The sequence below is a fragment of the Dromaius novaehollandiae genome, chromosome 13 (assembly GCF_036370855.1).
Source record: "Dromaius novaehollandiae isolate bDroNov1 chromosome 13, bDroNov1.hap1, whole genome shotgun sequence".
Lineage (NCBI taxonomy): Eukaryota > Metazoa > Chordata > Aves > Casuariiformes > Dromaiidae > Dromaius > Dromaius novaehollandiae.
The window spans coordinates 21,339,595-21,367,513 of NC_088110.1; the positions used below are offsets into that span (position 1 = coordinate 21,339,595).

General features: G+C 46.9%; 1 protein-coding gene across 1 annotated transcript; it reads left to right on the forward strand.

The window, feature by feature from the left end:
- The first annotated feature begins 12 nt into the window (after window positions 1-12).
- Window positions 13-27,900, forward strand: ATP2C2 (ATPase secretory pathway Ca2+ transporting 2). The gene is made up of 27 exons (XM_026092618.2): window positions 13-428; window positions 8,491-8,601; window positions 9,458-9,574; window positions 10,807-10,896; window positions 10,970-11,005; window positions 11,099-11,160; window positions 11,888-11,996; window positions 12,076-12,225; window positions 12,337-12,405; window positions 13,017-13,092; window positions 13,325-13,391; window positions 14,741-14,865; window positions 16,934-17,031; window positions 17,252-17,353; window positions 18,257-18,346; window positions 19,379-19,480; window positions 20,071-20,227; window positions 21,952-22,122; window positions 23,049-23,146; window positions 23,232-23,282; window positions 23,799-23,965; window positions 24,620-24,688; window positions 24,771-24,887; window positions 25,167-25,314; window positions 26,157-26,252; window positions 26,580-26,721; window positions 27,384-27,900. Exons 1-27 carry the CDS (start codon window positions 324-326, stop codon window positions 27,494-27,496), a joined length of 2,838 nt encoding a protein of 945 aa, XP_025948403.2. The 5' UTR covers window positions 13-323; the 3' UTR covers window positions 27,497-27,900.
- Window positions 27,901-27,919: the final 19 nt, after the last annotated feature.

The following is a 27,919-nucleotide window of genomic DNA, read 5'->3' on the forward strand; positions in this document are numbered from 1 at the left end:
CCCTGCCGTGAGGACCTCTAAGCGCTGGCGTTGTGCTGACGGGGGCCTTTCCGCGGGAGGTTTCCCGGCCTGGAAGTGCCCAAACAGGCTCGGCAGCCAGCGCGAAGCGGCGAACCCCCGGCGGCGGCTGCCAGCGAGGTGGCACCCGGCGACGCTCCTCCTGCGCGCGGCTGCCGAGGGCGGAGGAAGGCGTCCGGCGGCGGCGGCGAGGGCTCGGCCCCCGCTATATCAGCGGAGGCTGCCGCGGGCCGGGCTCGGCGGGCGAAGCGGGGCAGGGCGACGGGGCCCGGCGGCGGGTAGCTCTGCCTCTCGCCGCCGCCGCCATGGTCGAAGGAGGCTTCGCCCAGCTCTTCCAGAAACGGGCGCTTCGCCGCGTCGCGCAGAAGACGTACCAGCCCCTGGGCAGCGCCGAGGAGGAGGAGGAGGAGGTGAGGGTTTCCCGCGCCGATCGCCCGCGCCTCGCGCCACAGCCGGGGCTGCGTGGCTCCTGCCGCGCTGATGCGCCCGAGCGGCGGTGCCGTGGCTGCCCCCGCGCCCGGCCCCCGAGGTGGGGGTGACACCGGCGGTGCTACCAGCTCCTGGGGTGGGTGACTTGTTTGCGTGTGATGCTTGCAGGACACATCGCCCAGGCCAAACTCCCGACCGGTAACGTTATTCTCTGCGCTGAGGGTATTAAAAGTTAAAGAAACGCGTATCAGCGTAATCGCGGCACGGTCCGTGGGCCTGGTGCGAGGCTCTGGGCTGCCAGCGCCGTCCCGGCACCGGCGTCTCACCGGCCCGCGGGTGCCCCGGCCACCCGTGACGGCTGCCGTGGACGGCCGCGATGTCCGGCCATACCCCCAGGCTCTCCTCTGTGTTGTTGTTATTGTCACAATTCGCAGTGAATGACCAAAAAAAGAGCTTTACAGCGGTTCTCAGCCCCGCAGAGCCCATTTTGGAGTATTGTTTGCATTTCTTGAAAATAAGAATGCCGATTTCCCGCCCCCCCCTTCACTACCCCTCCTTGGCACCTCTACAGACGGATCAAGGAGTGGCCAGGGGTGGTTTAGGTGTCACATTTTCTTTTCTCTTTTGTTTTACTCTACAAAACCTTTCGGGCTGGGATAAGCTCATCATCACATGTTTGCTCTGCACAGCGGCAGACCGGGATTGCCACTGCCCTAACACAGCTCACGGTTTTGCTCAAGACTCAGTTTTTCATCCCACGTGATGGCTGGACCAGGCGCCCTTCCGCGTGACCCTGGTTCGTCCCGTTCCTTCGGCGCGTAGGGCCGGTCCCTGCTCCCACCCCAGCAAGCACCATCCATGCTCTTGCAGATATTTGTGGTCTCTTCTGTGGCCATTTGGCCATGGCTTGCATCCTGTGAGTGCCTTCGGTCCTTCCCCGATGGCATTTCAGCCAGTTCTGCTCTCTTCTGGTTTTCTGCTGGTCTTGTCTTTGCGGCATGGTGGTTGCTCAGCGCTGTGGAGGGAGGAGGACGGGAGACCTTCGGCTCCTGATCCCATGGACCACCCGGTGCGTTGTGTGATGCTGCGGGACACCTCTTCCACGTAGCTCAAAAATCACAGAAAAGGAAGATCTTGCCGGGCTGCCTGAAAGTGTTTGTAATCTCGCGCTGACGTGAAGCGAAGATTTCTGCTCTTACATAATCAGGAAGCCACTGGCAATGCGCCTGGCCTGTTCTTTGGCAGTACCATGTTTGTTGCACCATCCTATATAATATTTACTTCCAAACGCGCAGCCTTCTGGAGTCTGAGCTCTAGTCTGTGCAGAGCGTGATGCATTTATAACACGCCAGGGAAATGACCAACGTTTTTTGCTGCGGGCCTGGGAAGTATGAAGCAAGGGAAGCAATGGGAAATTTCAATGGGAAACGACTTCCAGGCAGATCCCTTCTGATGTAAATGCAGTGTTGGCCTGATGTCAGTGCAAGCCCCAAGGACAGCTCTGGAATAACCTGAATCCAAAGCCGATGTGGATACTAGATTCAGTTAAATGCACACCCAAAGATCTTTTACCAGTGCTGTCACAGTGAGGCTTGAACATATCGAAACAGTTTAAAAGCAGGGGGATTTTTTTAGATAATGTCTAACACAACTATTACACCCCCAAAAGTTTCTAATTTATTCTGTACAAGTTCACCAAAGCTTTCTTTATATTTTTGCCACTGATAATTACTATTGTTATTAATCTTAATAACTGTACCATGACTTAAGAAGTTTGATAAAAAAAGAACGTATTTCCAGGTTATTTTAAAGGCCGATAATTGACTCACACTTCCTCCAAGGATGTTATTTCACTTCTTTATTTGAAGATACTACAGAACACTTTCAGTCTTGTAGGTCTTACAGTATTTTGGTAAAAGGGTTGTTCTGGTGCTTAGAAGATGTGAGTCCAGTCCCTTGAAACTAGTCTCCTATGTGACCCTGAGTGGGTCCTTCAATTTGTGTCTCAGCTTTTTGTCTTCATCCTTAAAATGAGACTTGTGATCCACGCTCTATTTCTTCTGTCTACAATGCAAAATAAAACCTTGAGTATCACAGCTACTCTATGGGTTATAGCCTCCATCGCAGTGCTAAGATTGTATTCTTATTTTTCATTATCTCTAGTTTTACAGTGATTTCAGCAAAGACAGAACTCAGAAAGAAATGGTCAAATCAGGAATGCAATTTGAACAGGTTATCTGATGAGGCTGAAGACAGGATAAATAAAAAAAAATTGCTGTGAGAAATGAAAAGCTGCGACTTTGGTAACTGAAAGGTGATCGCCAGCTCGCCGTCTCTGCCGGCGGTTACCATCTGGAGGTGCCAGAAGAGTTAACTTTCACGTCAAAGCTCAAATGTAGCCAGTGTCTGGGCTCTACTAGATGCTGTTTCGGGTCTTTTTCCACAGTGGCACATTCAGAATCAGGGTGAATTTCTGGGCAGTTTATGGCTCATAAGAGAAGGACCTACGTGTTTCATGGAGATGGGGTGAAGAACACCCACAGAGCTCCCTCCTGGGTATCCTGTGCCCAGGAAACAGCATATGAACCTCCCGACGTGGCTTTACAGCAGCAGCTGTGGAAATGAGCTGGAAGAGGCTGGCGCAGGAGGGGAGGAGGATGAGGATGAGGAGTTCCCGGGGGACCAGAGCTGCTGTGGTGCCACTGCACCGGTCTGGAGTCCCGGGCACAGGTGTCACCAGCGCAGGGCACAAGCCCTTCGCACCGGCCAGGATGCGGCTGCCTGCCTTGTTGAGCATGGCAAGCTGGAAGCATCTCTAATGTCCCAGAGGCCACCAGGACTGGAGGAGACCTCCCCACCTGGATCCACCTCCAGCTCAGCTGGGGACCTCTTATGGTTTAGGGTCTTTCTCTCTTCTCAGGTTTAGCTTTGGGAAGGATCTGGGTTCTAGTCCAGACAGATCGGGCAGAAGGTTTTGGCGTATTAAGATCTTCCTCAGAGCTTCTTCAAAGATGCTGGGACTTCTTTGCAGTCGCTCCATTTCTAGGCACCAAAACCCCTCTTGATCCTTTTCCCTGCTGCTGTCGATCCATGCCAGGCTCAGCGGTCATAAAAGGGAGGGCAGATCTTTCCCAGGCCTGCTCTACATTCACTGCTAAATTACTAGTCCAGTTTGGATCTAGGCTTTTTTCCATTTTAGGATTCACACCAATGAACATTGACCTGCAGAGGGTTTCACAAACTCCGGTTTCGTATCCTCCCAGAGATGCTGAACATTTATACCACAACATTCTTATTACCATGCAGGTATCTACTTTTATATATGTCCCCAAAATAAAATTAAGTAGCACAACTTCCCTTTCCAGGTGCAAGCAAGGAGAGCGAGGGCTTGCCTCCGCACACCCACGTCAGCAGTAACCGAGACATTTATTTACACAGCCCGTAAGGGATTTTGGTCCAAGAGTGCTGAAGGGGAAGGGTTTAGCCGACCAACGCATCCCAGCTCCTTAGGGGCCGTCCTGTCCTCAGACCTTCTCAGTTTCTACCACAATCACTGATGGTGGAATACACTGTCACAGAAACCCACATCAGCACATTTCATTCCCCCCGGTGTGTTTTCGAACCCACAGAGGTGTCAGGAAGAATAACTGAATTTATCGCTTCTGAAGAGCTTCCAGCAGGCGAGGAGTTAACGTCAGCCCCGCTCTCACACAGGTGTTTTGAGCCAGAGCGATGAAGCGGGGCTGAGGACTGAGGCTCCTGGCTGCCGCGGGGCAGGGATATAAGCAGGTGCCCCGAGCTGCTGCGGGTTTGCTGGTTGTGGGGCAGGATAGGGGGTTTCTGTTCTGCTGTGTCTGCTCGCAGGAATGACGGGCATCAGTGTAAGGCTTTTCCTGCAAGAATAGCAATGCCATCTTCTAGTTTTGGCAAGCTGGAAGGTTTGAAAAATGAATAGGTGAGTCAGAGCAGAGGAAGAGCGTGCTGGGATGGGGGGGGGTCGGTGGCGGCTCTGCATGACGAGGGTCTCGCGCAAGCCGGGGTGATGGGTTTGCAGCCAGGCAGCCCCTGCCTCTGCCTTCAAACAGCCATGGGGGCAACTTCAAATGCAGGGCATGGTCTTAGTGCAGGGCTTCTGCAAAACCGTGGGTTTTCCAGCAGCCAAGGTGTCTATTTGGAGGCTTATATCCACAAGCAGGGCAATTTGGGGCTCTAGTCCACCAAAAATGGTGCGGTGCTGAGGTCCAGGTGCCTGAGAGGAGCAGAAAGCACGGAGGAGCGTGAGAACGTGCCCAGGACCACGGCCACGCTGTGGGACCAGCAGCGCCCAGGGATGACGTGGACCAGGGCTCTCGGGGAGTGAATCCCGAGGCTGCAGCCCCTCTGCCCGCGAAGGCATCCTCCCATGTCCCGTGCCGGTGGCCCTGCTGAGATGAGGCCCCAGTGCCCTCGCCTGCCACACGTGCGAGGAAAAGACCAGTAAAGGCTTTTGGGGCTGCTTGGACTTATTTTTTTAGCAGCCATGAAGAACCTCCAAGAGAAGGCTTTCTGCTTAATGTTATAAAGGGCTCCTTTGACTCAATAGCACAGGCCACTCTTGACCGGATCACAACCTATTAACCAGTCCAAAGTAATCTAAGATGGAAGGAAAAAACATGCAAAATCGCAGCGGAGGCAGAGGTGGGGGATATCCCCAGCGGATGATCTTGGCTTTTTGCCGGAATACGCGGTCAGGGCTGTGTGCTTTGTAGCAAGCCCTGCATTTTTGCCTTTTCCGCCTGGGCTGCTCCGAATGCCGACGGGCGGCTGCGATCCCGGCTCGTGCGTCGCCGGAGCCATAACGAGGGGCAGGACAACGCTTGCCCGTGGCGGGGGGGGGAAGTCACCCGCGGCAGGAGCGAGTCAATACGGATTAACTTGAGCGAGGGTTCGTTTTGCAGCAGCGTGGGCTCGGAGGCGCTGCCGGCGTAGCTATCGATTCGGGCCCGGAGCCAACTGCGAACCCGCCCCGGCGCGTTCGTCCCCCGCGAGCACCGTCACGCGTTTCCTCCGCTCCTTCCCTAGGCAAACAGGAGCGACGAGCCGGTGCCCGGGAGAGAACCGGCGTGGTGATGCGCGCGGGGCTCGTTTCTATATGGACAATCCCACGGTTTATTCCCAGCATGTTCGTCCGTCTTCCCGCATGCCTGGGTGGCTTTCGGCATTGCCACTCGCGGGAGGCAGCGAGGCAGGGGAGAGGGGACGGACCGGCAGCGTACCCGGCTGCTGGCCTAACGCAGGGTCGGGAGACGCCGAGTAGGAGCAAATCATCGGTTTTTAAACGTGGAAGGACATTTTGGTCACTTTTAAGGCTACTCGCTCAGAAATGTTAGAACAAGGGCGATGCCCTGTGCTAAGACGCCTCAGAGTGTATTAGCAGAGCGGAGAAACACTGCAAAGTGCAGTCAGCAGGCAGAGGGACGCGAGTGAGCAGAAGTATTTTTGGCAATTTGGGGTGAGTCGCTGGGACATTGGGAAGGCAGGTTGCTCCCAGGGCAAAACAGCTGCTGCCCCGAGCGAGGGGGGCTGCACGGAGCAGGGGCCGGCGCAGATGCCCCAGCTCCTCCGCTGCCCCTCCGGGGAGCCAGGGATAGCAGCCCCCGCCGCTGTGCCGTGCCCTGTGTTACCGTGGGTCAATAAACGGTGATTAAAGAAAGGGCCGCAACACAAGGAAGCAGCCGGAGGCTTTTTAAGGAGCAGGGCTTAGCAATGCCGCTGGTGCGGCCGGTAAGAGCTCGCGGAAACCACCTCTGGCTGCCAGCACGTGCTAGCTGGAGAGGTTTCTCCGGGGCTGGAGCAGCAACGCGGCCGCCCGAGGTCCCCCTGCTATGAGCGAGCGAAGAAAATCAGCGTAGCCCACCAAATCCCCCTATTTAAGCTTTTTAAGGCTTGTGCTGCATGTGCCTCCTTAAACAGCAGCTCTGGCGATTTGCAGCAGCATCGGGCTGAATTGTTTCCTAAGTCGCACTGAGACAGGCTTGCTTTTCCCAAAGCTGGACACAAAGGGGCCTTTTTTGGGACCGCCTGGCCTATAACCGTAGGTCAGGAGGCGGCTGTCGCAGAAACGCGCCCTTAATTAACACAGGCTCCTGTGCTTTGAGTGAGGGTAGATGGGAACGGGTTTTCCCATCCCCGGGGAAGGGTGAGAGCTCTCCCTGCTTGTCCCTGCCCTGCACCAGCTCCGGCAGGCGACCCGCCGGGATTTCGGGGAACGCTGTGATTTTGCAAAGAGCATTGAAAGGAAGGATGCGGACGGTGGTTATATCACCCGGGTGCTCAGGACTGGGCCCAGCTTGCGGCTCTCGGGCACTGTCCATGCTGGAGCAAAGGCAAGCGGGTCGGCCTCTCATCTGCCCACCTCAGACAGGGCATTTCTCCTCCTCCAGCTGGCTCAGAAACTTTTCTAGCCCCTATTTGCTGTTCATTTTCCCCCTCTCTCAAGCCCATCAGGTTTTTAACGAGGGAAAAACAGGTTTTCCTTGTTCTGAGCCTGGAGCGTGCAGCAGACTGCAAGACATTGGCAGGGAAAAGCCCCTTATCTGCAGCAGGGCACGCGCCGAGCCCCGAGCGCCTTGCCGGCCGCGGCGGTGGGGAGTGTTTGCCTTTCCGGTTACCCGGCTCCTAATCGCTTTTCTTCCCGCAAACCGATAGCGAAGGAGCTCCGGGTTCGACCTTTCGACCGAGGTGGCATCAAAGGCATGGTAAGGGCTTGAGAGAAAAACAGCTGAGTGAACCCAGCGTCCCCCCACAGCCCTCTCGCTGGGCCCCGAGGGGTGTTTTGAGTCTCGGGAAAAAGGTGGTTATCTCCCTGATGGCACAGGCCGGCTCCGCGATGCTCACGGCGGGGCAAAGACCCCTGGTTTTTTCAGGCAGCCATTCTGAGCTTCGTGCCGTGGGCTGGAATTAGGCTTTTCTGTCCAAATGGAAGTGACCCATGAGCTGGATTCTAGTTGGTGTTGCACGACTTTGACTGGTTTTGCCTCATTTCACACCAAAGCAGCTTTACTACTAGCCAGGGGATCAGTCTCCGTTCCCTCGCCTGTAATTTCTTCAGCCTTTACTCTGCAGCAGGAGCTATTTCATACCCACGTTGTTTTGCCTCCCATTTATCTCTATTATAAATAAATATTATATATATGTCTAGCCCTTTCTGCTGTTTGATCATGGTCATAAAACAGTTGCAGCTGTGCCCAAGTCCTCCTTTGCTGGCCATTTCTGTTGCTGTGGCTGATCTCTGATCCTTTTTCCATTGAACCGGTTTGGAAAACCTGGACGAAAGGGTGTAGCTTACCCAAACCCGCACACGTGCCCCCAAAGACAGCGGCGGGTGCAGTTCTGCTGGAGCACGGTTACAAGTGCGGCATGTACGTCTGCGTCCCCTGAAAATATCACTGACCCGTAATCCCTGCCTGGGACTCCTGAGCTTGCCCGGCTATAAAAGAAGGTTTTGTACTCCTGGCTTTCTGTAAAAGTCTCTGATTCTTTTTCTTTTTTCCCTGCTCAGCCACATCTGTTCTGAATTCTTGAAGGTTCGCCCTGAAGACAGGATTAATAGGGAGTTTGCAAGTGTTGCCCCCCGTGTCCGGAGAGTATAGCAATTTCCTGTTCTCCCATCTAACGTGTGTGCCAAAATGAAGGCAAACACTGTCTCTGCCCTCCCTGGGTCCCCCAGCCCGTGAAACGCGTGTCCTCACGCGTAGGGGACGAAGCCTCTCGCAGCCGCCGTCCCAGCTGCTGGCAGTCCCCGCACCACGGACAAGTCACTTAGTGCTCATATTCCTTGCTGTAAAGCGATAGGAAGATGCACCTAGCTTTGAGGCAGCAATAAAGCTTAATTGGTAAATGTTATAAAGTGCAGTGATTTAGGAAGTGTTTTAGTTAATAGTGAAATCACATGGACGAAAAGATAAGGGAAAGGAATGGGATTAAGAGAAGAGCCAAAGAGATAAGGAAATGCTTTTATTAACGGTGTTGCTGCCTGACAACTGCTTTATCTCTCTTCCTCAGCCCTACGAGGAGTGCGAGCTGAAAATCGCTGAGCAAGAGAAGGACGTGGCTGCTCTGCCCCCGAAAGATGCCTGCAGATGCCAGAAAGAAGACTTGGCAAAAGCCTTAAACGTAAGGCTGCGTAGCGTTTGTGAAAACAGCAACGCAGACGGTGTAACCTGACTCGGTGAAGAGACCGAGCTGCAGAACTGGTCTTTGGTTTCACGCACAGGCTTGTGGGGCGCCCGGGGCCCCCGCTTTCGCTGTGGGGCGAAGCCTCGGACCGACCGCATCCAAGACCATGCGGAGCAGGTGCTTCGCCTGGTGCTGGCGGAGGATTTCCCTGGCTGAGCGTCCCCTGACCGCAGCGGAAAGGGTTAAACTGCCTAGACCAGAAACCGGTGGGCTCCCAGCCCTTTGCCAAGAGACAGCAAAATTAGGCTAGGGCCTAGGAAGTGTATAACGCTCGGTATTATTTTGGTGTCTGATGTTGCGATCTTTTAATGCAGGCAAAATATATCTTGTTCCTTCTCTGTTTGTCCTCTTTGAGCTTTATCAGGACACGATCTTTTTTCCCCTCCTTGAAATGTATGGTGAAACCAAAAATCAATTCTTTACTGTTGTAGGTTTTTAATTTGCCATCTACTATATGGCTCCCCACCTCTGGAAATAGGTTTTGTTAATTAACTTGTGCTCGCTTTATGGGCTCTTGTGATGGATGACGGTGAAGTTTTACAGTTTAATAGAAATAAATACATAAACAGAAAAACAGTGGGTAGCTTTACGGTTTTTCCTGTAAGACCATGCTGATCTGGAGCAAAGCTGTGTGCTCTGCCAGGGAAAGAGCGGTTGCTGGATGCTGCAAGAACTGAATCATGAATATCTGGCCCAGTTTACCTACAGTTTTCTAACGTAACTAGATTCGCCCTAAGCCTTTTTCTGCAATGACGGTACAGTGTGTGGTGTTGGCTTTTTTGTTTCCCTCTAGGTTGATTTACAAGCTGGGCTGTCCGAGTTTTCTGTGCTGCAGCGCAGGCTAAGACATGGCTGGAACGAATTTTCGGTAGACAACGTGGAGCCGGTATGGAAGAAATACCTAGACCAGGTGAGGATTTTCTGCCCGGATTCTCATTTCCTGGCGAACCTGCTCTCAATCGGCCTGAGCATTTCGGTACAGTGAAATATTGATGGTTTCTATTTCCACAGATCCAGTCTTGGGACAGGATGTGCCCCGGGTACAGAGACACTCTGTTCCCACAGGAAAGCCGCTGTGAGATTAGGATGCGGGCTCATTTAATGGGGAGATAGCATCTTAAAATAAAAATAAATCCTTTTAACTCCATGCAGCCCACAAAGCAAAAGCTATGGATTAGTGACCTGATTTCTGGAGCGCATTTATTCCCTTTAAGACGAGTGATAAAATCGTGAAAGGTTTGGGAAAACCAGTGGGAGCTGAACCCCCCTCCGATTTCGGTTGCCGCAGTAGGACCAGGCAACGCGTCCCCGGCGCCGGGGCAGTGCCCCCCAGCAAGGCCCTTCCAGCCGCTTCTTCCAGTTGCTGTTTTGTAAAGCACCCGCTTTGACCCAGCATTTATTCAGAGAAACCAAGGGCATTTTCACTGCTGCCTTCAGCAGGGAGCAGGTTTAAGCCTTGACTCTCCTACCGTGCGTCTCTGCACTCCTGTTACCCAAAAAAGCTTGTTTTGCTTTTGCTTGGCTTAATTCAGTGCTGCCAAGTCCCATGCTAGCTGAACAGAGCTACCATCTTCTCAAGCAGCAGCAAGGGCCTTAAAATTCATATATAAGACGACAAAAAGTGAGGAGCTTTCCCAAAGTTTCACAAGTCCCCTTTTCCCTGCGACCCTGTCGGCTCGGCGAAACCCGCCGCGGTTTCAGGGCTGCCTCGAGGCTCGGGTCGAAGTGCCTGCGCGGCGCCGGGCTCCTTTCAGCAGCCCTGTGCCCAGCGAAGAGCTTAGCAGATTAAAAAGAAGAAAAACGGGGGGATTTGTGGTTTCAGATTCTAAAAAGACAATCAAAGGTTTTGTGTGCGCCTACCGTGCCCCAGGCAGCTCGCAGGGTCCGGCCCGCGCTGCGCGGCGGAGGGCGGAGCAGGGCAGGAGAAAGCGCGCGTGCTCCGGGGCTCTTGCTTTTCTCCCTGGTGCCCGACGCCCACGTTGGGCAGGATTAGGCCGCGGGCGATGCATGGCAGAACAGTCGCGCGCGTGCAGGAAAACCGCATTTGCATCCATTTCTATAGACGCCTGATGCCAGCTCAGCTTCAGCGATGCGCAGCGATGTCTTTAACTATATATTGTCATTTTTTTCCTTTTTTTTTAGTTTAAAAATCCGCTCATTCTCCTGCTGCTGGCCTCCGCGTTGGTAAGCGTAATCACGAGGGAATACGAGGACGCCGCCAGCATCGCGACGGTAGGTCGCCCTCCCGCCCGCCGGCCCGCGGCTCGCTGCGGTGCCCGCGGCGGTAACGGCTCTTTGTCCGCAGGCCGTGCTCATCGTGGTCACCGTGGCCTTCATCCAGGTACGTGCGGCGCGCGCTGCGCCGGGCCGGCGAGCCCCCGTGCAGAGCGCGTCGCCCCCTCCTAACCCTTTGTCCTCCTTCCCCGTCGGCAAGGAGTACCGCTCCGAAAAATCGCTGGAGGAGCTGAACAAGCTGGTGCCCCCCGAGTGCAACTGGTAAGGAGCATCCACCCGCGCGGCCGCGCCGTGGCCGGCGTTCCCGCGGAGCCCCCCGACCGCGCGCGGCGTGCCGGGTCGCTTTGGTGCGTGCTACCAGCGCCGCAGGTTGCGGGCGACGCTCCCTCGTTTGCGCCTTTACAAATCGGCTCCGTCGCGGCCAACACAAACAAGCGGTTGGGCTGGGAGGAAGGTTGTGCCTGAAAAGCACCGTGGCTCTTCCTCGTTCCGAAGATTACTCGGCTTTGGATCTTGCTGACGTCACTCTTGGGGTTTTTTGCAATTAGTATGACAGCAGAAGCATCTAAGCATTCAAAAAGCTGTACTTTTAATGTAATAGCAAAATGCCAGGAGTAATTCTACCTTCCAAAAGCTTCCCAAGTCTCTCCTAGGCTAAGCAATCTGCATGGCGTTATTTAAAGCGCGAGCCGGGGAAAGCATGACTTGTGTCTTCTACCTACTACTTAAGTGCTATTTAAGTCACTAATTGCTGAGATGTAAATCTCCCATAATCTGCCCATCTGTTTATGAATTAAAACAGCCCAAAAGGGAACATAATTATCTTTCCTCCTTGTTATGTAGGGTTTTATGTTCTTTTTTGCATCGGAAGCTCTCTGGGGCAGGGCGCTCACCTCCTCGCCAGCCGCGCTGCTGGGCCCGCGGAAGGAGCACCGCGCCGTGCTCACAGCCTGCTTGCTGTTTCTTTTTTTCCATTCTCTTAACGCAGCCTAAGGGAAGGAAAACTGCAGCACCTTCTAGCACGGGAGCTCGTGCCTGGAGATATCATATATCTTTCTGTGGGAGACAGGGTTCCTGCAGACCTCAGACTGATAGAGGTAAATACAGTAATACATCAAAAGCCTGTTTTGGAAGTTTCAAGTCTTGACAGTGCCAGAAATGCGTGTGCTTAATCAGGTTACAGATCTGCTGGTAGATGAATCCAGTTTTACAGGAGAAGCTGAGCCTTGCAACAAGACCGACAGCATAGTGCTGGAAGCGGGAGACATAACAACGCTGAGCAATGTTGTTTTCATGGGAACGCTGGTGCGGTATGGGAAGGGGAAAGTGAGTCCTGCCATCCTCTGTCTTTTCCATGACAGTAGTTACAGAATCTTCTAAGTATGATTGATGTTATGCCAGTTTTTTAATCTCTTTCTTTTTTTTCCCTCTTTTCAGGGGGTAGTTATTGGGACAGGTGAAAATTCACAGTTTGGCGAGGTGTTTAAAATGATGCAAGCTGAAGAGGTAAAGAAGTCTCTGTGTCACTCTTGCAAGGGTGGAAGTCCTAGCTGAAAGCTCGGGAGCAGGAGCTGTTCTGCGCGTTAACGCGCTGGGGTCTCTTTCCCCTTCTGCTCTGCATTTCCCATGTGACTGAGGGACAGGCAAAGTGCCATAGTCAAAAAAGAAGGTTTTAAGCAGCATTTTGGTTTCCAAAACTAAACTTTTGATGCTCAGTTTGCAGCTAACTTTGTAGCCAACTAAACTTCATGGTTGCCTGGTTTCTTCAATTTCCACTAAGTATCTAAAATTTTGCTTCCACACCTGCCAAACCTTCAGGAGCCATCTCTCTGGGCAAACACAGAGAAGGGTCTGGGAACTAGCTAACGCCCTTACCTGAGGTGTCCCAGCCTTTAACACAAGGGATCGCAGCAAAGCGGAGTGACAGCCGCCTCTCCCGTGTCCCGGTGGGCCCCCGGGCCGGGTTGGGGCTTGCTAAGCGCCGGGGTGTATCGGGCAGCTGTTACGGACCGCAGCAACGGTAACAGCAACACAGTGCTTGCCAGTGGTTGCAGGCAGACCGCATTGCTCTCATCTCATGTAATAAGCAAAGAAAAACAACTATTCTCTGTTTCCAGACTCCCAAAACTCCTCTCCAGAAAAGCATGGACAGACTGGGCAAACAGCTCACTCTTTTCTCCTTTGGCATAATCGGTGAGTTGAAGGAAACGCTCATATTTGCCTGGTCAGCTGTGAAAACCTGCTGTGCTCCAGGGCCACTTTTTTCAAACCTACCTGGTGATGTGGGTGGCCTGGATTTTGGAGGCTCCAAGCAGGGATGCTTGGGAAGCAGAGGTCTGGGGGCTTCATCACATACTCAATTCCCCATACATATGAATTTCCTAAGCTTTTTTTTTTTTTAATCAGATATTTTTGCCCCCTCCAGGTTTAATAATGCTCATTGGCTGGTTACAAGGGAAGCATCTTCTCAGCATGTTCACAATTGGAGTTAGGTGAGGACTAGAAAGTACCTTTCTATTTGTATTACAACGAAATATGTCCCAGGGATTTTTCTATTCAAAACAATGAACCTTTCTCCTCATGGAAGAGAACTTGTACAAGATTCTTCATAAATACATATTGATCTTGCACTGGCAAAACTGATGTGAGCTTTACTATAGAGTTTAGTAGGAAAAAAACCCAAAAGTTTGGAGGCTTATCTGGTCTTGAATATATGTTAAATTCAGATCTTATTGCATTATTTTCTTTGAATGATATAGTTTGAAAAATCTTCACAGCTATTTCCACCTCATCCTGCTGTGAATGTCCTTAACTGCACTATGAATTTAGTGGGAGTGTAGCAACAGCAAATATTAGCCTTTGCTGTTCTTACTGCATTTACATATAAAGATTAGAATGTGCATTTTCTATGACATAAAATGGGTGGACAACCCTTTAGTCAAACATAATAAACCATGTGTTTTTACTAGTATCAATAAAACCTGTTGTTCAGTGTTGTCATGGCTCTAAAATCATTCACTTAAAAAAAAAGAGAGAGAAGAAGAAAAAGAAAAGATAAAAAAGATTTAAAAGATTATATGGAAATAAAAATAAAACCACAGATGAGGGAACAACAGAGAAGCCACACTAGCTCAGTGCTCCCCTGCCTCTCTCCTGGGGGAATGTGGTGGCAAAAAGGAAAACTGGTTAAGTCCAACTTTTGGAGAACAGCCTATGGGTTTGAAAGTCCTGTTTGACTACTTTTTGGACCCCTCTAGAAGTGCTCAGAGCTACCCGTGGAATAACCGAGGGACAGAGACGGAAGGTGTCTGAATTTTTCTAGCACACCAGCGGCTGCAGTTTTTAATGCTGCTCCAATTCACTGTGCAGCATAGGGATATTTTGGGAGTTCGCTCCCTCTCTCCATAGCTTGTACCCACATGTAGGAGAGGGAATGAGGGACTGGGTACAGCCAGAGGCCAGTAGCTAACAACAAGCAGTGATGCCGAGGAATATTGAACTTCCATCCTCAGAAAGTTAAATAAATGAAACGAAACCCAACCGCTAAATCCCTGCTTAGCCAGAAGTTAATGCTCTTTGGCAATGTAAAGAAGAAAAGTAATTGCTCTGTCAAAATTACCCAGAAGAAGGTTGAAGAGCTGGATAAATATCCCGCTTTTGTATTTACAGTGTGCCAAGGCTTCCAGCGGTTAGCACTGCGCAGGCAGTCGCTTCCCTCCCAGACAGGCGCAGATAAGCAGGAAAGCCCACTCGCCCTAGAAATGTCCATTTGTTGCATTTCGGTAGACGCTTGCAGTGTTCCCTGTCCACTGAAGCTGTTGTCTCTCTCCGCTGTCCCCAGCCTGGCGGTGGCTGCCATCCCCGAGGGCCTTCCCATCGTGGTCACCGTAACGCTGGTGCTGGGCGTTCTCCGGATGGCCAAGAAAAGAGTGATTGTGAAGAAGCTGCCCATAGTAGAAACCTTGGGTAAGCCTGCAAACAGGCCACAGAGTCTGGTCACCTGCCTGGCTGCTTCAAAGCCTGAACTGAATAGCAATAGGCTGTCCAGGTGGGCCTTGATTAGATAAACTGGGGATATGCTTACTGGGCCAGAGAAACCCACTCAGTCTTAAATACATTTTCTGCCCTACATTTGTCTCCCTTTTCCTTTATTTTAGTGCTATGAAGGTGGGCAGGAGCTAACCTGCTTTAGGAATGGTGCAGAGATGAAACACTTGGGGCAGCTTTCTGCTGCAACCCAATTCCAGGCGCAGGCGCATGGGCACCAGAGCCTCTCTGCAGACATGCCTGCTCGGGTTGATTTGCTTGGTTCCTCTTTCCTCCCCGCTCTGCGGGACAATCCTGCAGGTCCATCCTGCCCACTTTTTTCATGTCTGGCTAGAAAACCTTACGACCCCTCCAGCCAAGCCTGATGGCGCAGACAAAACCATCTGCTGTTCTGCAGTCTGCGTGGCCATCTCCCTGATGTCCAGAGGGTCATGGAAAATAGGGCTAGAGAGGACCTTGAGAAGACATCCAGCCCGTGCTCACTGCCACAGGGAGGGTTGAATTACAACAAAATTATTCTTCTGCCTCCCCTTACCTCCAGCTTGGCCCCAGATTGCCATATTCAAGGCTCTGCTCCTCTAACCTTCTTGCTCAGTATAGGAATTATTCAAAAGAGAAGACATGCTGCCTATTTAGTACTAATTTGCATTCTAATCAGAAAGTACCATTAAATTCCAGTCCTGACCCACGCAATTTCAAATATGTGCTGCAGAGCCTGATCCTTCAGTTAAGACTTGTCTTGCTTGGAAACGCTGCCATTGTTGGAACTGCCCTTGTTTGTTCTGCTGCAAAGGATTCCTACCATCCTTATTTTATTGCCTCTCCCCTGACCCAGGACATCTGGAACTGCCTTATCTCGTTGAGAATTTCATTTGAACAGGGCTGTGCCCAAAGAGGCATCACGGCAAGATGCCTGGTTTCGCTGCAAGGCAGTCCAAGTGTGGCGAAAAGCTGTACTCTCCTGCACATTAATTGCACCAAGTCTGTTAAAAGTTTGAAAGGAAGAAAAATAATCCTGCTTCTTCATCTGATTCCTCAGTTGTAAATAATTAAAAATTAAATATTAGAGGTGATGGCTTTGCTCTGTGCTAATCCTTCAAAACTTCAGTTAATTTAATCAAAGCCCTATCTATTTTATTCTCCCTGGGCTCTTACCTGGTGGTGGTCATGCTAACAGGGTCTGTGCTTCAGCCATTTGGTCACTTCCAGAACCACAAGAGAAATTCAGACCTACAAGGGAGCTGGATTCTGATTCTCTTTTATGTTAAAGTCCTTTTCCCCCACCTTTTTTGGAGTGGAAACTAACCTTAATGTGGCCACTGTGCTAATTCTCTCCTTTGCTGTATTATGGTGTAAATGGGCTCTGGAACAAATGTGAACTGGCTTCCAAATTGTTACGTGCTTTAGTGAAATAGTATTGACAAAAAGCAGAGATTGAATGGAGCAACTGCTGCCCTTAGCACTTGATTTGTAAGTACCTTTTGTTGCAGTCTTTAACACATTACCCTCACAGCCCCTTGGTGAGATATGGAAGTGCTGTTATTTCTGATTCAGAGACGGGGAAGCAAAGGTTAAACAACTATTTGAGGAAGTATGTGGCAGAGCGGGAATTTGATATCTCTTTTCACTGCTGATGTGTAATATTGCAGCTCAGAAACACTGGTCACTTCCCTGGAAGTCAGTGCCTTCGCTGACTGTCCATGATGTGATGCTTAATACAGCGTAGCCTTCTTCAGCTGTCTTCTACCAAATCTCACATCCAAATTATGTGCATGGTACCCTCATGTGCAACCAACTCCTTTCCCTCTCATCTTTTCCTTAACGATGTCCTCTCAGGAAACTCATCCACTTCTTGGTATTTTTTCCTTTTATGCCCGTGTGCAGTTTAAGTAACATCAGAGCAACGTGTTCTCCCTCTTCTGGGCCTTGAATCTCATTGTTCTGCTGCATTATTTATTAGTTCTGATGAAAAACTTTCTGGCATCAGGTTGCTGCAATGTCATCTGCTCCGATAAGACAGGCACCCTGACAGCCAACGAGATGACGGTGACTCAGCTCGTAACCTCAGATGGATTCCAGGCAGAGGTACGGATGATGCAAGAACATGGGCTATTCAAACCCACCAGGGCCCAACTACCTTTTAGTTCAACTTTTACTATAAGCATTGCTTTGAGCTACCAAAAATAATCCCAGCATATGCTGAAAATCATAAATTTGCCCAAATGCCCTGTATAAAGATGAAGTATAATAGTATATTCCGGCTTGGTACTGAGAAGTTTGCTCTTTCTCTCTCTCCTTTCCTCAGGTTAGTGGGGTGGGCTACAACGGAGAAGGAAATGTTTATCTTTTGCCATCGAGGGAGATTCTTAAGGAATTTTCCAATGTCTCAGTTGGGAAATTAGTGGAGGTAAGTATAAATTATGAACCAGCGCGTTCTAGCTGCATGTAATTTTGACTTGCACATATGACTTTCAGTAATGAGTAGGAAAAATACTACTTTCATAACTCCAAAATGAACTGCCTTGCTAGAGCATTCTTCTAGAAAGATTCTGAGTAATTATTATAGGATACCTGGAGCTTATTGGTGAAAGATAGTAAGCATAAGACATTTAGGGAGAGACCGGAGTCATCAGCTTCAAGTGTCATTGAAGTTTTGGATAAAAATGCAATTCTGATAGAGGAGAGAACAATTACTGTGATCATGTTCACAGTAATGTGTTCATGTTTAACGTGGCCACGTTCTAAACTTTATCCAGCCAAGTAGCCAACATATAAAATCTGCAGCAATAGTCTCTAGTTTTCATGTTAGCATTGAATAAAATTTGCACATTCAAATATAGGTGAAAGCAGATTGTAATCTCGGAGTAAGGTTAGGCTTTATGGTACCCATATTGCAGGTCAGAAGCAATAGTAAGAGAAACTGATTTTCCTTATCATGATTTGTCAAGCCGATTAGATATGTTTTGGGTTTTGCTTCATGTTGATTTCTCCAAAACATAACGTTTTGCAAAAATTTTGGTGTATTCTGTGGATTCAGTGAGTTTAGAAAGCCCAAGAACTGAGCTTGGGAGAATGTTGCTATTGGGCATGAAGGTGTTCTGAGGCTGCAAAGTGTCTGTTCTACCAGACTTGCTTCTCGGCTCTCCTTCTTTTGACAAAGGGTGTTTGGAATTTGGACTATCTGAAATCTGGAGACATTTGCTATTTTGGAATGTGGCTGCTTTCAGTCTGCAATTATTTCCTTGTAAGAATTGAAAAAGCTATGAATTTAGTTTAAAAATAAACTATGTAAATATGTCACTTTCTCTAGGCTGGCTGTGTAGTTAATAATGCCGTTATCAGGAAAAATAATGTAATTGGACAGCCCACAGAAGGAGCTCTCATTGCCCTTGCAATGAAGGTAAGATTGCTAAGATTTAAAATTTTCCAGAAATTAAAAAAAAAAAAAAAAGAGCTGCACTTGTGAGAATTGATGGACAGCAGTGAGCAGTCTCCTTTAAAGTCTTCACACTGGTTTTAGTTTTTCTTGGTCTCTTCTCTCCAAGGTCACATATGTACATCTCTCCCACATAAACCTGCTGTCACGGACAAACACCTTCCCTGAGCTTCTGTATTAATAGTAATAATTGTTTTGCTTGGTTAATCTGTGCAATTACTCTGCATAATGGATTTCTTCTGGGCTCAAATCAGACTGCTTTTTTTTATATTTTCTGCAGACTCCAGTTAAGAGTTCAGGAGGAGGAGAGGAGAGTAGAAAAAGGAGAACAGGCCATATTAGAAATCATGGCACAGGGCATCCTGCAGTTGGGTCATCTGCTAGCTTTTTACTTTTTTCTAGTCATGAGTATGTAGAACAAACATTTCTACTGAATATTGTATTCATGCTCATTGATAAAGAAAGAGGGCTGTAAAACAGCTCGAGATGTCATCTAATCAGTGTTACTCAGCCTGCGGTTCACAGAGCTCAGGTGGGCTGTAAAGCACAAAAGTTAGCTGATTAAATGATTACACAGAAATTTTACCTGCAAACATCTGTTGGTTCCTCATTTTAAAGTGTGCAGCTGTACCAGTGAAACCATAATTTTTTTGTAAAACAATAACATTGTATTTTTCTAAATGCTAAATTAAAATCGTCCTCCTGTATTAGCCAAGGAATAGCAGAATATGAGGGGTTCTTGGTTTTTACTGAAGTCAATAGGCAGCAAGCTTCAAACTCAAGTTTAACTTATTCCTTATCAGGCAGGCACCAAAATGAGAAGACAGTTTTGAAAGTGTAAATTTTAATCTTCCCCATGCTTCCTGCAGCTGTATGAAATACGACTGCCTGAAAGTACATGGTCAATGGTTAGTGCTTATAATATACTGTGCCATAGAAAATGTATGCAAGTATGGTTCAGCATTACAGCGCTCTTTTTGTTTTACTTTATTTTAGATGGAGTTAACTGACATAAAAGATATTTATATAAGAAAGAAGGAAATTCCATTTAGCTCTGAACAAAAGTGGATGGCTGTAAAATGCATGCTGAAAAATCAGGTAAAGCAAACAGTTCTGTTAGCTGGTTTCATGTTTCTAATTGTGCAACTCAACAATGGGTATGAAATGGTATCTCTTCAGCAAATAAGGTTTTCAAAAATTAACTATGTCAGGAGAAAAACTGAGCAAACTTCAGAATTCCCAACTTGGGCGTAATTCTAGCTTGCAATTCTGAGTTTGAAAGGGGGAAGATGATACTTATTGTATACTGGTCTGAACAGGAAAACAAAAGCTTTTCTGTGAAAACTCACAGAGGAAGAAAAGCACAATGTTTGGAAGAAAATGTTAGCCAATTTTCCCCTACCAGATTAAGGAGCTAATCTTAGCTGATATTGTGCTCTGTTTTAAAAACACACCACCTTTTTCATTACCATTCTGTCTGTGTCTCCGATGGCTCAGCATGAAAAATGGCTATAGCAAAAATATCACATCCTATAAATTATACATGCATATGGGTATTTCACAAAACAGGTAAAAGAGCGAACAAAAGAACTGTTTTATCTAAGATGTAAAGCCTTATATGCTATCAGTATTTTAAAAATGTTCTCGTTTCTTTTTTTGATAAAGTCTACTGTCTCCTTACTTTAAAGGATCAGGAAGATATTTACTTCATGAAGGGAGCATTTGAAGAAGTTATTCGACATTGTACTATGTATAACAGCGGTGGCATTTCATTATCACTCACACCCCAGCAGAAAGCCTTCTACCAGCAGGAAGAGAAAAGAATGGGATCCTCAGGTCTACGGGGTCAGTCTTTACGGTCTATGTCCCTTAAGCTTACGGGTTGTCATGCCCTAACGTTTTCCAGCTCTATTAAGTCTCTGCTTCTGTACTTCATTGTGCATGCATGTGTAGAGCTGGGTGCATGCTGCTGCTTTTGCAGGCACGTCTAGTGGAGCTCCCTCCCTCCTCCCCTTACCTTCACCATGTTGATTGTCCTCTCTGTTTTGGGATGCAAACTGTTGATAGACTGGCAGGCAGAAAAAAATCTGGTCAGGGTGTTCTCACTGACAGAAAGGGCTCCAAAGCAAAGCAGCATATCCTGGAAAATGAAGACGGACTGAGATCTGCTTTCCTGCCTTGTGTTAAGCACTTGCTGTGCGGTGTTAGGCAAATTACCTGCTTTAGCTTCCACCAGGCAGAAAGCGGTGAAGATAAGCAGAGAGCAGAGTTTTGGGTAGGATCGATAGAGGCTCAGTCCGTAGCCCAGCATGCACGATCACTTGTCAGCATTGGCCAAGGGCACTGTCTTTGGCTTGCTGGATGCTTGCTTTCCATTAATCCGTTATTGCTAGTTTAAATGAGTGAGATTGAAAGGAGCTGGAAATAAACGCTGGAAACGGTGAATGTTTTTCTTCTGTGAACTGTTCTACTTGTCTGAGATACGGTCTGGATGTTGCACTGAAAAGCTTTGCACTAAACCTGTTTTAATAAGCAGCCTGCCAAGATTTGCTTTTAGAGAAGCTGTTTCAAGAGCAACAAAAAGCAGCTGGGGGGAGGGGGATCGAAACATGGATTTGGGCACTGAGATTTTCATTTGAAGTTTGGTTCAGTTCTTTATTAGCACCAAATCCAATGATCCTTTTTTGACCCCGAATTCATGTCAGTGCACAACCCATCGAAGTTCTTGTACACATGCCATTTCCGTCACCACTAGAAACATCATCTCAGAAACATCTTAGCCTTCTCACACAATAATCAAGACACTTTCTCTTGTGCCTGCTCCCAGGATATAAATAGGTGAGAACAAGTCTTGGCAGCAGAATCTGGAAGAAGGTGTAGTTAACATATATATTCTCCAGGCCTGTGTCTTGCGGTTAGTAACTCACGTATGCAGTTTGCTTGACAGTCTCAGCATCATCTGCTGTTGTGAATGGCAAATTACTGCTCTGAAGAAAAGCGATTAGCTCAGGTAGCTGGTGCGAGCTTGTGGTTCAGATGTCCAAGAAACACTGACACGAACCCCTGGCAAAATACCCTTGAGTTATTTAGGGACTACTGAACGGTATGGTTAGGCACCAAAAACAGAGACAAAATGTTCAGAGCGTTGTTGTTTACGTGATGACAGTTGCACTGGTTTAACCGGAGTTACATTTTTATCTAAAAAATGTAAATCTCCGCAGAGGCATTATTGTTTAACATAATTGTTTAATAGTGTCTGCTCTAACGTTGCACATCCCCAATTTAATCCATCTATATTTAGGCAAGACTTGGTAGATAAATTTAAACTAGACAGACATAAATCTTAGAGAGATAAATGTGAGGCAGAAAGGCACTGATCTGGATAAACTGGTCCTATTTGAAGTGGAGTAAATTTTTCTATCTATACAAGACCTGAATATCTCGTTTAATCACTTTTTCAGCTGAAAAACTGGAAACTTAGGATCTTCTCTAAATGTTCATTTTAATGTTTTTTTAATGAATAATAAATAATTCAGCCTTCTTGTCTTCATTTCTTTCTCTTTTTCTAGTACTTGCTTTGGCTTCAGGTCCAGAACTGGGCAGACTAACATTTTTAGGTCTGGTTGGAATAATTGATCCCCCAAGGGCTGGAGTGAGAGAAGCTGTTCAAGTCCTTTTTGAGTCTGGTGTATCAGTGAAGATGATAACTGGAGATGCTCTGGAAACTGCTGTGGCTATAGGTACCAAAATTAGCTTTGCTCCTACAAATCTGTATTCTGTCTGTCCAGTCAGTCAAATGTTATTTACTTAACACTGATCATCTTTATCATTCTTTTCATATGTGTAGCATAGGCTTTAAATCTCAGTCTCGCTAACTGACGTCTTACTTTTCCACTGAAGCGATTTATATTAAATGCAATAATAAAGCAGCTAAGAACTACGGATCAAATTCCAGTAATCCAAATTCCGCCATTTTAGCACCATAAATGCAAAATCTCAGTGTAATACACCACGATGAGACCAATAGCACTGCTGGGATTGTGGACCCTGCTAATGTTGTGAGTGCAAGTGTCTCCGTGCTCTCTGTTCTTTGCATTTTGCAGTTAGAAATAAGCTGTCTGAGCAGCAGCTGGGGGAGGCCTGGGCTCTCAGCTGGGGCGGTTGGCCCTGCTCTCCTGCAATTAGTGGCAGAGCACAGACTGCCCCAGGGGGCAGTTTGTTTTCTGTTGACTCAGGAATGCTTTTCCTGTTCTTCATAGTTTACAAGCTAACTCACAAAGGATGACTTTGGACAGGAGAGGTTAACTACTGCCTTCTTTTTCTCCAGATGTCATACGGGGGGGGGGGGCAGTACTGCAGTTGAAAATGTGAAGTGTCTAAATTTTTCTGCAGGTTATTCTGGAATAAAGTTGCATTCTCATTGTTAAACATACCTTAGTATTAGATCAAGTTCTGGGTATCGTACTGTTTTTGTAACTCCAATTGAGTAAGGACAGTGCGACCAGCCCAGCTCAGAGCCTCTCTGGCCTGTGCCCTTCCAGGTGCTCCAGGTTGATAAGTATTTCCAAGTAAATTCTTAAATCACTGCCTCTGTTCTTCAAGACAAGAGGTAAGTGTCCTCTTCCAGAGCTGAAGGACAAATGTCATTCTGGACTTCTCTTTGCAGGACAGAATATTGGTCTCTGCAATGGGAAGCTGAAAGCCATGTCTGGGGAAGAGCTCGAACAGCTGCCAGAGTCAGAGCTAACATCCACTGTCAAGAATGTAACGGTTTTTGATTACAATATGGTCCAGTTTCATCTACAGCAGCATCAGTCTAACACAATTGTATTTTTTCTTTGTTATGCAGGTTTCCATCTTCTTCAGAACAAGTCCAAAGCACAAACTGAAAATCATAAAGGTACTAAGAGCCTCTCGACTCCAGTATATGCCTCACAATACCAAGGTGTGAGGGGGCTTCAGGAGTTCCCTAGATCACCTGGTTTTCCAGGAAAAGGTCAACTCAAACTACAGGGCAATAAAACCCAAGCTAGAGCATTGGCACTATTTACACCGAAGTCACTAGTGTTTCTCTTGCAGACTAGGCCTGGGTCATTTAGCAGCTACTAGTAAGATATTATTGAAGCATATTATCAGGAAACTGATTTCTCAGGATGTGTCCCCTTTAATTCCTGCTGGAGTTAAGATACTCAATACTCCTGAAAATCCAGTCTCTTAATTTTTAGTCTTTCTGAGTTTTTTCCTGTGCTCCATACAGTTTATATAGATGTGGGCTGCTAAAGTCCATTTGACCCTCAAGGTTCATAGTGTAGCATTCCTTCTGCTCTTTGCATAGTAAGTGCGACTCCTGGGATTGCCAAGAGGACTTATTTGTCTTCTTCTGGCTTCAGTGTGTCTCATCTCTCCACCTCCACAGGCTTTGCAAAGGGCTGGTGCTGTTGTGTCAATGACAGGAGACGGTGTTAATGATGCTGTGGCCCTTAAGTCTGCTGATATTGGGATTGCAATGGGACAAGCAGGTACAGATGTCAGCAAAGAGGCTGCCAACATGATCCTCGTGGACGATGACTTCTCAACAGTAATGTAGGTTCAGCTACTTTCTTACTATCAGGCACTTTCTTTCTTCAGCTACTTTCTTGCTGTCCATTGCAATGAGTTTGTTATGTGACTAGCCCTGAAACTATTGCAAACACAGTGGGGGCATGTAAGCCAGCAGGCAGTAGCTGGAGGTACCCCAGTGTCTCATTTTCAGTGGCATACACTGCAAAGACTTTTCTGTTTCAAGTGGTGGTGACAAAGCTACCTTTCATCCAAAAGCCCTGGTTTCTCATTTTTACAGCTGACTGTGGGGATTTGAAAGCCCCTAGAAGTCTTGGTAGTTCATAACTTGCTCTGCCTGCTTCATCCAGGAAACTCAGAGGAAAGATGCGTAATTGGCAACGCTCTGTTGGTTCGTAACAACAGACACAGTGGGCAGAGTAAAGATATAAATAGATCGCGTGCCTGCTTTATGAACCAAGACCTGGCTTTAAGAACCAGTGTTTTCAGGTCTACCAATCTTTTAACTATCAGTCATTTAACTAAGAAGCTGCACTGCTGTCCCTCTCTGAAGCTGGGGTCTGAATTGCAGCTGAACTAAGGGCTGGAAAACGGAACTTGTCTTTCAAGTTTCAAAGGAAGCACAATTTAAAGTAGAGAGAATGCTAGTTATTTAATAAATTCTCCTCTCCCTTCCAGGAATGCAATAGAAGAGGGAAAGGGAATATTTTACAACATAAAAAATTTTGTGCGATTCCAGCTTAGCACGTAAGTTCTTGTTTGCTTAGATTTCAGTGGCAGCACCTTTGAGGTGAGGCGACCCAAAATAACACTCTTCTGTGATCTGCAGGAGTATTTCAGCTTTGAGCCTAATTACTCTGTCTACAGTGCTCAATCTACCTAATCCACTCAATGCTATGCAGATTTTATGGATTAACATCATCATGGATGGGCCTCCAGCCCAGAGGTATGGAAGACAAAATATTCTGGATGCAACCGTTGATTTTAAGATGTTTGAATTTGGCTTTGAAACACAAGCTGTTATGATTTTCTTATCAAAGAACCAGTCATTTGGTGGTTAGATAGGACAAATTGCTCTTCTCTTCCCTTTCCCTCCAAAATTATTTACTCCAAGTCCTGAGGTTTTAGATGTTCCTGTTTTGGGGTGGTTTCTCTTTCATCAGCAGTACTGTTTGGGTAAGATCCGCATTAATTAAGCATGGTTCTCTGCTTCTATTTGAGGCAGCTTGGGAGTTGAACCTGTTGATAAGGATACTATCAAACAGCCCCCCCGATGTATTACGGATACTATACTCAGCAAATCATTGATCCTGAAAATCTTCATGTCAGCTATAATCATCATCAGTGGAACCCTCTTTGTCTTCTGGAAAGAGGTGAGGAAAATCTGAAATCGTATCTTATTTTTATCAAGGTGGAGAACAAAGTGAAGGGAAACCAGGGTCAGCTCCTAGCTCTGCTTCTGCCTTCCTGTGTGGCCTCATCCCTTCTCTGTCTTGGAGCTTCCCGTCTAGGATGGGAAAACTATTACTTGATATCATTATGATGCTTTAAGGTACTTTTCATCTCTAGATTTCCATGTAAGTGGAGAGTACCAAGTATGTAAGCACAATGATTTACTGCTGGTAAAGACTGTTAATACTGTAACAGTTAAAGAATTAAATTCTGAATTAAATTACTTAAATAATTTTTCTTTGATTAACCACACATCAACATTATACTTCTGAAGATAAGCAAGGGACACCTTGCAGATTAATTATAGTATTCATTAATGATGACACTGAGAACACTGAAATTTGAATGTGAATCCTGACACAGTATTACTGCTACTGCAGGTATAGGAAAGGCCAAGTTTCTGGCGAAAGATTCTCTCATTAAACCAGCTAATATGTATGTATGTATATTAAGTATTCCTCTGTCACAACATTGTATTTTGCAGACACTCCTTTGTATAAGACATCAATACGCTTTAAGAATTTCTAGTCAAATTCCACGTTAAGAATTTAAAATACTGTTGATAAGATCATAAACTCAACAGTTAGCAGTGAGAAATGAATGCTACCTAAACGTGCTATAATTAGACTTATTCCTTTGCTCTACTAAACTTCAAGTTGACTGCGATCCTTAAAGGAGGGCATATTTAATTCATGTATTGCATTGACGTATTTTTTCTAAATGACCCCTTAAATAGCGCCTGAACTTTCACATGTGCTTTCAGAATCCAAAAAGTGGCATAACTCCCCGAACCACAACAATGACTTTTACGTGTTTTGTGTTTTTTGACCTCTTCAATGCCCTGACATGCCGCTCTCAGGTAAGATGAATGATTGCTCTGTCAGCAATAATTTTTTGTCTCAATACGCTAACATAAATATTAGTCATGTAAATATTTTGCCTTGAAAGATTTTTAATGTCATTTAAAGCAGCACAATTTTTATCATGCTTTTTTAAATAAAACTAACCATCATAGTCCAACTGTAACTACACTTTCAACTGTATCTAGCTCTGCCTGAGTTAGTATTCATGTAACTTCAATTTTCCCCAAAGCAATAGATTTTATCTGCAAAGAAACAGCTTGACATTCAAGTACCACGAGCAGACTGGGAAATACTACATTTCCTTTTTTTTCTCCCCTTTCTAGACAAAGCTGATATCTGAGATAGGCTTTTTTCGAAACCGCATGTTCTTGTATTCTGTGCTTGGGTCATTTTTGGGACAGCTGGCTGTTATATATGTCCCTCCATTACAAAAGATCTTCCAGACGGAGAATTTAGCAGTGTTAGGTAAGTTGCAAAATAGGTAATGCTTTTTTTTCTTAAAGCTACTTTAAAAAGCAGATGAGATTTGCCCAGTTGTTACATGATAGCCCCCAAGAGAACACTAGTGGAAGAAATCAATCAACAGCTCATGTGTCTATATACATAGCTACACACAAAAATTTGAATTACTACACATAAATGAATGTAAATACAGACATGCCAAGATTTACCATAAGCTCTGTATTGTCATCTTTGTCTTCTGTAAAGAAAGCTATCTAAGATCACTACACAGTCACTCCATTTTGAAATAGCAGGGTAGATGTTTCCTCATTGAAATACAATGCATCTTTTACCATGTCAGTCAGTCTAGGCAAACTCTACCATACTATACTGGTATCGTACCTACATTAGGCGCATTGTTAGAGGCAGGGTTCAATGACCCCAAATGGTTATGTAGAAGTTACCATCCATCAGGTGGACCTTACCATACCAACCTAGCTGTATGTGCATTCCTTGTCGATTGCAGTCACTTCTCTAATTCATCAGCTAGCAGAAGTCTAGCCTGGTCATGCAGCTATGTCGTGGCACAAATACCTGCTGTAGGAAGGCCCTTACCTGGGAATTCCTGCCTAGCACAAAATGCAGCTGCCCCCTGTGTTCCACTCCGCTCTGTTTCATCTTGCCAGACTTGCTGTTTCTCACTGGACTGGCTTCATCGGTTTTCATCGTGTCTGAACTCATCAAACTCTGTGAAAAGCACTGCTGCCGAACGGAGCACACAAAGGGACATCACAACTGAGTGCAACAGATGCAGGCTTCCTCTGGGGACCTACTTGGAACAGAGCTGTGATGCTGGCTAATTTCAAATGCACCATTTTCTGATGATGCACATCCTTTCTGAAGACATTCAGGTGAATCTGTGCTGACAGTCTTTCCTATTCCAGAGTCTGTTTCTGTTACATGTTCTACCTAAGCTATCTGAGCTGTCTGCAGGGACCTCTGGAGCTGCTCCTGTTTAAACCAAGATCATGTATATTTTTAATAACACACTGATCTATATGCCAAGAATGGCATGATAGCACCAGCTAAAACAATGCAGTTTCATACCTGTACAGAAAAATCTATTGTGTATAAACTGAAATTTTATTTATTTTATTGCAAAGATTTTTATTAATAAAATCTGTTTTAAAATGTTACAGAAAATTATGTGAGTGAGACTCTT